Source organism: Alosa pseudoharengus, unplaced genomic scaffold (assembly GCF_046254945.1).
Source record: "Alosa pseudoharengus isolate Yale_2024_CS ecotype anadromous, Long Island Sound unplaced genomic scaffold, YU_APseudo_1.1 YU_APseudo_1.1_scf_4, whole genome shotgun sequence".
NCBI lineage: Eukaryota > Metazoa > Chordata > Actinopteri > Clupeiformes > Clupeidae > Alosa > Alosa pseudoharengus.
The window spans coordinates 14,844,281-14,852,798 of record NW_027468774.1 but is presented as its reverse complement, the minus strand read 5'-3'; the positions used below and the strand labels follow the sequence as shown (position 1 = coordinate 14,852,798).

The 8,518-nt window shown below is 41.8% G+C and overlaps 1 protein-coding gene across 3 annotated transcripts; it reads right to left on the bottom strand.

Annotated features, from left to right (window-relative positions):
* Positions 1-305: 305 nt before the first annotated feature.
* Positions 306-8,219, bottom strand: zfand2a (zinc finger, AN1-type domain 2A). 3 transcript variants are annotated; one of them, XM_076264942.1, is made up of 10 exons: positions 7,962-8,216; positions 6,968-7,050; positions 5,263-5,357; positions 5,030-5,161; positions 4,781-4,932; positions 2,832-2,951; positions 2,625-2,712; positions 2,255-2,334; positions 1,907-2,049; positions 306-794 (listed from the first exon to the last, which is right to left on the bottom strand). In XM_076264942.1, exons 2-9 carry the CDS (start codon positions 7,020-7,022, stop codon positions 1,932-1,934), a joined length of 840 nt encoding a protein of 279 aa, XP_076121057.1. In that variant the 5' UTR covers positions 7,023-7,050; positions 7,962-8,216; the 3' UTR covers positions 306-794; positions 1,907-1,931. The 3 variants fall into 3 exon arrangements, with proteins under 3 accessions (XP_076121057.1, XP_076121056.1, XP_076121058.1); XM_076264941.1 differs by having other exon boundaries at positions 1,965-2,049; positions 7,962-8,215; XM_076264943.1 differs by lacking the exons at positions 306-794; positions 1,907-2,049; positions 2,255-2,334; positions 2,625-2,712; positions 2,832-2,951 and having other exon boundaries at positions 4,777-4,932; positions 7,962-8,219.
* Positions 8,220-8,518: the final 299 nt, after the last annotated feature.

Sequence of the window (8,518 nt, the reverse complement as noted above, 5' to 3'; positions counted from 1 at the left end):
AACTTCATAAAAAGGCTATTGGTAAATGTAGATAGAGAAACTTAAGATATTATTGGTGAAGCCCTTAAAAATGTCAAACTACTGGTCTATTCACAGAATTTGAGATCATCAGAATGAATCATTGTATGCATTTCTACTTTCATCTCTGCAAAGATGTACTATTTATTCCCAAAGATGAGTCCGCAAACAAACAGCAGCTACAAAGGCACCATTTGTTCAATTACATTACATTACCTCCCAGGTTAAGTGGTCACAGAAACACTGCCTTATTAAACACATTAAAAACAAGATCACGAGCCAAGATAAACATCTTTAAAATAATTTATTCAAGAAAGGAATTTCTATGGCATTGATTACCATTATAGAAAATATGTACAATTTGAGCGCTATAATATAAAAGCAGAGGATCCCAGCAAAAGTCTGTGAGCAGCAGTTGCGCGCGCGCACACACACACACACACACACACACACACACACACACACACACACACACACACACACACACACACACACACACACACACACACACACACACACACACACACACACACAGTAAAAAGTGTGATGCAAGTAGCAAAGTGTTCTGTGTTGGTTTTGGTTGAATCTGGAAGATTGGGATGCTGGGTCCAAGGAGTGGTCTGGTGATGCCTGGTCACTAGCAGACTACTGGAGGTTCTCCTGCGTACGAGGCATATCAGACTCGGACGATCCTTCAGGCCGTCCGTCCATCCGTCCATCCCTCCAGTGTGCTCATGTTAGGAAAGGAGACAGTTGGACGGTCTGGTATCCCTTCCCTGTGATGAGGACGAAGATAAATAAACTCTTTCAGCACACAGCTTGAAGTGGAATCAGATGAAAAAAAAAAGAAATGCCTCCTGCAAGGCTTCAGGAGAGGGGAAGACCTGACAGGTTGCAAACTACAACTGCTTGTGCTAAGCCTGAATGATAGTGGTCCTTCAAAATAAAGGAGGGAAAAGTAATCTATTATTACTGCAAATAGCAAGTTCTACACAACAAAGTAGGCCTGTCCTAATACTGAATGGTAGAGGTCATCTAAAATACAGCTGATAGGTGAAAGTAAATTCTGTGCCATTAGTTAGTGATGGGAAAGAGTTAGAAATCTCGTGAAAAAAAATAAACAAAGCAAACAATACATTTGCAATTTGCTTTGCCATACAGTGCTTGAGACTTTGGAAAATTGGAGCCTGTGCTTCACTGTACAGAATGCAAATTCACAATTTTGTGTATCAAAGCTACGGCAAAAGACATTTTTGATGACAGTGTTGTACTGCACAAGGAGTTCTGACAAGGCAAACCAAGAACAAAGAATAAAAGTTAGTAGTAGGGGATGCACAATATTGGATTCTGCCAATATCCCATGGGTCACTCTTTTTTACATTTTGGATGTATACAAATCTTTTTTACTACCTTTAAGGGTCTCTCCTGTACTAGAATGAACCCATTTTACATTACACTTTCACTCTTACTCATTCTAATCTAAATGTATACTTTCAGAAATGTAGATGCTCATGAAAAATAAGGAAATCACCGCAACATGGCGTAGAAGTAAAATACGCAATTTGACATATTACAATAAAAATGTAGAGCTCATCCTTTTTTAACATATTTATATGATGGTTCCGCTGAGACACTTATAGGTTGTGCCGATGATGGTCTTGCCAACTGATCTGCCAGGGATATCTGCAGAAATGTTCATATCTGCCAGTGCCAATAATACAATAAGCGGTTATCGGCTAATACCGATGTTGTACCGATAATATCGTGCATCCCTATTAGCTAGCAAAGAAATCAACAAAAGGGAAACAACAAAGGGGGAAAAAGTAAGTGAGGAAAAGCAAGAAGAGAGTGAGATCAAGCAAGAGCAAATGTGTTGGGGACTCTGTACCTAGTACGGGGCTCCTGTTAGCATGCTACTGACTGCTAAGCGTACGGGTGCGGGCTACCTGTTGTCTCCGCTGCTGCCGCTGGTACTCCTCCTCGCTGGCAGCGAGGGCCTGAGCCAGGGCCAGATCCTCCTGCTCCTGCGGACTAACACACACACACACACACACACACACACACACACACAGGATTTGATATAGCCGCGACAGCATACAGACATACATACCTGTAAAGACTTGTACAATTTGACAAAAATTTATGTAACTATTTACTTGGTTATATATTTGCAAATAAATGATTATTTTGCTATCATTTTGGGGGACCAGGACCGTGGTCTCGGGAGCTCAAGTACCTGAGTGCCTGAGGAGGGCTTGGCTGCGCCGACTCTGCCAAAGACATCTCCAGAGCTCTCTGCAGAGCCTGCTCCTCTGTCTGAGATAACAGAAATAAACAAAGAGTCCATAATAAATGAGAGACATCAGCTACACATGAATACAAATGAGTCTATTTAACAAAGGAAAGTGTTTAAATGACATGACTGACACAGCTGATGAGGCCAAATTGACTAGTGAGTAGTAAACACATGACAGTTGGACAACCCCCATGACGAGGCAAACTTTCCAGCAACACTGTTCTCGGGATAACAACCAGAACGTCATGTTCCCTTCTCTTTATATTCACAGAGTATAACTCCATTGGTCTGTTAGCAGACAGACACTCACCAGTCCTGCTTGGAAAGACACTGATGGGGGTATGACATTCTGTGCTGAAGCAGCCACTGTAGGGGCTTGAGTGTATGTTGCTTGTGCACTGGAGAGGAATCAAATATGAGCCTTCTGTTAGTTTTCTAAAACAAACAAAATAAAAAGGAAAATCTGACTGCTACAACAAAAGGATTTTCAACAAATCCACAGCTCAGAAGCACTCACTTGCTATGGGTCCTGGAATTCCCTGGCACGCCATTGGAGACGGGGCGAGAGCTCCCCCTACTGGAAGAACTGGCAGAGCTGCTACTGGAGGTTGGCTGGGCCCTCATCAGAGCAGCGTGTCTGCACACCAAAACAAACACTTTTATTGAGAAAATCCCGGTGTGTGGTTCTCTAAAAGCACTGACTTCATGTACCGAATACCTAGAGCATAACTGACTGTATCTAGAACAGCATCATGGGTGTGAAAATGTATTAATCTACCCAATCTAGTCTTTTCAGAACGGCATGCACCTCCTTAGTAGTAGAAGTAGTAGCCGAATGAGAATTAAACTACCCCATCTGTTGCTTGGTTATACATCGTTATGATAACAGAAGTATGCCTATGCATATTGTATTATAGACAATGAAAAACTATTACGGTTTAACTAGCCATGAAAGAGATGGTAGTCTAACTCTTTGGGGGCAAAATGAGATATTTCATTATGAACAGTAGGCTATATCTTGAGATTAAACCCTAACACAGTATGATTTGTCACTCTGGAAAGAAAGTCTCAGCCAACAGATTCGCTTATGCATGTATGAGGTCAGGATGTGTAACCGAACTAAATTACGAATCACCCTCCATTAGGCCTTCTGTTAAAATGCACCAGAATACTGGAAATTACATCTACCCCCAGAGCCCCGCGAATGTCCCGGCCCCCACCCACATTGTAAATGCTTCTTACGTCCATGAGACTTATGCTCTATGAAGTAGTGACCTGAAATCATCTGAATGCCCAGTATGGCTTCTACCGCTCAACAGTTTCATTTGCTTGGTTTCTTAGTTGCTTAGTTTCATTTGCTTGGTTCTTCTTTTACTTACGATCACATTAGACACTCTTGTTTATGGGCTAAACACTACTACACCATGGCCTCTTCTCAAACCTCAATTTGCATACGGCCTCTCTCCTTAGTCCTCCAGCTCGTGCCCCGGAAATCGGTCAAAGCCCGACGTCATCGAGGATGTCTCATTCATCTAATTGCAACTAGAGGAGGCAAGACCGAGGAGAGAGGCGAAAGGGCCGATACGCGAGGAAACACAAGAGTATCCTACGCGGAAGCGTTTTCAGTCGGAATTGTGTGATCATTGGTCCAAGCTGCCAAGGTAAAAAGTTCCCTCCAACGTCAGTCAACTTTCGGTTTCAAACAAGTTCGTAGGGATTTATTTGCGTCAATAAACTAATAGATAGACCAAAAAAAGACCTTTATATGCTGGAATTACCATGAACTACCATGCAAACTTTAAAAAAAAAAGTTCATGTCTGTTTTGTTCACGCATTGTACAATAAGTCTTTATTCAGGTCTCGAGAACTATCAAACATTATCTCATTATCAGGATCAATAAGTGGGAAGAGTTTATGTTCATATGACATTTTTAGGCTTTGGTGTAAGTTCATATTCTATGCAATTTGCGTGTTTGTTTATTCTAGCCTAAGAGGCGATGCACCGCATCATCAGGAATTGATGTCTCTTGAAAATGATGCGTGAATGAGCAGGAAATCTCATTTCTCATATCTGTCTCTCCTTCATTCCTCCATCCTCCTATCGTCCCTTCCTCGTTTTCTTCACAACATTAATTAGGAGGGGCTAGGATGGGAGGAAGGAAGGAAGGAGGATAGACAAAAAGACAAATGAGAAGAGGCCCATTTCTTACTGTGTCAGTTTCACCTCCAATAGGTTTTTGTTCCTAGCAAAACCACTGTTCATACCAGTTGTCTTTAAAGCTGAATTTAGATCTACCACACGTGAAAGGTTGATCTATGATACTTCTATATTGCTAGGAAGGTTTCTGTTGCTCTATTGAGAAACTAGGTTAAGATCTCCTTTGAATGCCATGTGACAATGAAATGCTTGAAATGAGATCATATTCCGTGATGGCTTCCATACTGATAGGAGTTAGCTGTTCTCACCCAGACTTAGAAACCGGTTTGCCGTCTGTCTTACAGTCGTGGTCCAGCGGATGCCTGTGCTTCAGACAGTAGTTCAAGTGACACTCGTCGCACGTCACACGAATCATTTCCTTCTGCTTGCAGCCTCCCTTCGAACATTTATTTGTGAAGATCTGGCAACACCAAAAACAAGAAAATGGCATGGGGCTTCTCTTCTCTCGGCTGCAAGCAGGGGTCACTGTAATGATGTGATTTTTGAGTGTGTGTTACCTTTCTTTTTCTCTGTGCTGGGTCTGACTTGCAGTCCCGGTCTATGTGCTCTCCAACTTTAATGTCTGGCATCTCTCCTCTTTTGATGGGGATAGGGATGTTACACAACGGGCACACTGGGACTTGGACATCCTAGAAGAACAAAACTCAGTGACCAACTGCACATTTCCTGATGTGACCACAATGTCCATAACAACTGAATTACAGTGCAATGTATGGACTAATGTACAAACCTTTTTGTAGGATGAAGTGCACTTGTGATTGGCGTAGGTGATATGGTCTTTGCAAAAGATTTCTTCACAGGCGTCACATCTCATTGGCAGGAAGTCTATGGGATTAAAAGTAACACACTCAAATTATGGCCGACAATATTAAACCTTCTTGAAATATCATTATTTATGTTTTTTTTGTTTAATCTACAGCCGTTAAAGGATAACAAAAATATTTCATGGCAACCGGTCAACTGAAACAGATGTAGTTTTTCAGTATAAGGATAGATAGACTGGTATACACTATTTATAGCATATTTATAGAATATGTGTTGGAATGAACAAAAACAGTAAGGACATTTTTAGGACCACATAAGTTATTATAAAGTTCAAATTGTATCTAGAGATTTTGTTGGTAGGCTGTTACTAAGTTGGATGCATATCTGAAGTATTTCCTCTGATAAATAAGTTTAACCAGGTCAGTTATATCAGAGACTTTCTAATGAGGAGACACAGCACTTAAAAAATCCTCCATAGAAATGCATGGGGTTAGTTTGTAACGCCAATATGGCAGTTACTACACATATCACACCCCTTCCTCGGCAAAACGTCGACATGTGAATACATTGAACCAATCATGTGGTGTGATGTGAATACATAGAGCCAATCATATGGTGTGTTGTGATCTCGCCGCTGGAGCAAGATTGGTGTCGTGAAGCCTTGCGCACGCGCATTTCTGCCGAAATGGATGCCCGACGAGTGCCCAAAAAGCGTTGCCATATGGCCGTCGAGTGGAGGGACTTGCCTAAAAGGACTTTGGTTATATTTGACGCTTTGGTAATATTGACGCTTATGTGAATGTCAAGCGCTTTCCCTGTGTGAAACTACCTATATAGTTTCTGGTGCACACCACAAATCAAAGTCATAAAGATGAAACGAGGGGAGTACTAGAAACTTTCAAGTGTGCAGGAAAACTATAATTTTGGCCCATGTCTCCTAAGGGTTTCTGTAGCCTTACTGACAAGCAAAAACAGTCAGTTGGGAGCACTAGGTTCTTTCAGGTGATTTGATTTCCAAGAGATTTGCACCGACAAGACTAATAGGCATGTATAGGCACAGCCTATATGCAACTGGAAGCACATTTAAAAAAACAAGGTAGGTTGTACAAAAACGTTGAAAGAGTTAACATCTACTCTGTGACAACATGGACCTGAAATGTAAACAGTCTGCACCCATGCCAAATTTTGATTTAAAGTGAATTTTTCTTTTGACCAAAAGGTGTCCAAAATGATCTATACACAATGTTGTTTACTTTAACAAGGTTGCCTATCCCCACTGATGTGTTGGGTTAGGTACAGATTGCTTTTTCTTATATTAAATAGTGCGAAGCAGTCCGACCAGGTGACTGAGGCGACACAGACAGAGAAGCTGGTCAGCTGGTAATCAATCATGACACCCAAAGTTTCTCACAACAGCCAAACAAAGCAAGAAAACAATATCACTATGTGAAAGTGGCCCAAACAGTGTCAAGACCTGAATCCAGTCAAAAATCTATGAAGGGAGATAAAGGCCAGAGTCATGGCAAGGCATCCCTCCAACACCTGGAGTTAGTTGCTGTCACACTTGACATACTGGTGATCCAGTCAGTAGATTGGTATAAATTTGCCTAGGTGATAAATACGCTGAGCTTAACTGTAAACTAGGCCTCTGCAGTCAAGATTTGACTTACCTAGTCGCTTGCAGGACTTCTCCGAGCAATGCTCTCCCAAATCTGGAAATTCCATGGCACTATGGTGATGAATAGTCCCTGATCTGCAATGCACGGACACACACAACGATATATGATTGACACATCTCTTGCCCTGGATGCCTAATATGCGATACCGTTAGCATTACATAAGACATTCTTTCGCGGAGAGGTATATAATTGTATCAACCAACCATTGTATCAAACTGTGAGACCACCATGATACAAAGTTGCAACATCCTGTTGCACATTCTGACTAAGGTAACAGACTAGCCAAGTCGGGTAATCTTTTAATGAGTTTGCGATGTCGTCGAGCCAGGGGTTTAGTTTATCTGCTTTCTGTTGCCTACAGGACTGTTACGTAACTCCTACAATCAGGCTTTACTAATTGCCAGGTCGAGTGTTGTTGTTCATTATACTGTCAATGCTGATTCATGCTTCATTACAGAAGCCTCAAAGAACGTAGCCTACTCCAAAGAGAGCACGCGATTGTCAGACACCTCTGTAACGTTAGAGCGGTTAAGATGCTATAACTGAGCTATAGGCTTCAGATGTAAGAAACAAAAACGTTAACAGAGTTTAAACGATATCATATTGCCAGTATTGCATTGTTAGCTGCCTACCTAGCCATCCAAGCTAACATTGTAGGAATATACATAGTAAGCTAACAATGCTATTTGCCATAGCTCAGTAGCCTTAGCACACGGAGATAGTCACTAAACATTAACATTCATGCAACGCTTTCAAGTTTTCCAAGATGTTCCATGCTATACACAACCACAAGAACAGATAACAAGAAGTAACTTGGTTAGATTTTAGATGTTTAATGTCACCTTACAGCCTGAAAATAAGTGCAAGCTAGCGAGCTACCAATACCATTGCCATGGAAAACAGCAAAAGAAAACAGAGCAGTTAATAGAAAACCAGGTTTTTTAATCATGTAAGTTAATGCCAAAGTAAGCGTATCTCCACTTACCACTAACGTAAAAATACAAGTTCTGTTATGTAGGGATCGCAATAACGCGTCGAAATCCTGTTATAAGGACGGGCGCACCAGGATGGAATTTTCAGCTAACACCGGATGACTGTGCGATCAGCTGCTAGCAGCTTGTTATTTATGTCAGTAGGAAGTCACTGCTGTTAGGGCTAGTCTATGGCTAGAACTAGGAGCTCACTGGGTAATCGCATTTTTAGACGCGCCCGAGTACTCCGTCCTGACGTAACCAGGACAGTACTGGCTTCTTCCAGAATTTGCCACAGGAACGCAGTGATGCAGCAGTTTTTGTTTTGAGGCCCTTGGTGCCAGAATTGGGATAAAACATTCAGTAGGCCTAGTGATAGATATTAGAAAGCTAGATATCGCATTCGGCTCAGATCCACAGCGCTGCCATCATGATGGAGGAAACAATCACTGGAGACCAATGGAGAAACATGTCCTGTCTTTGATTGGAAATCAGTCAGATGTCTGATTGCTGGCAAGTGTTGCCCATAGACAGGTGTTTGCCCCCATAGATATATGGCGGCCGTGTTTAC

What these genes read in the sequence shown, in the direction of transcription:
- zfand2a (XM_076264941.1), bottom strand. Translation starts at nt 7,022, where the DNA reads ATGGAATTTCCAGATTTGGGAGAGCATTGCTCGGAGAAGTCCTGCAAG. An exon ending in GCACTTCATCCTACAAAAAG is followed by an intron (nt 5,162 to 5,262) that starts GTTTGTACATTA and finishes TTGTTCTTCTAG; the next exon opens with GATGTCCAAGTCCCAGTGTG. An exon ending in TGTCTTTCCAAGCAGGACTG is followed by an intron (nt 2,335 to 2,624) that starts GTGAGTGTCTGT and finishes CTGTTATCTCAG; the next exon opens with ACAGAGGAGCAGGCTCTGCA.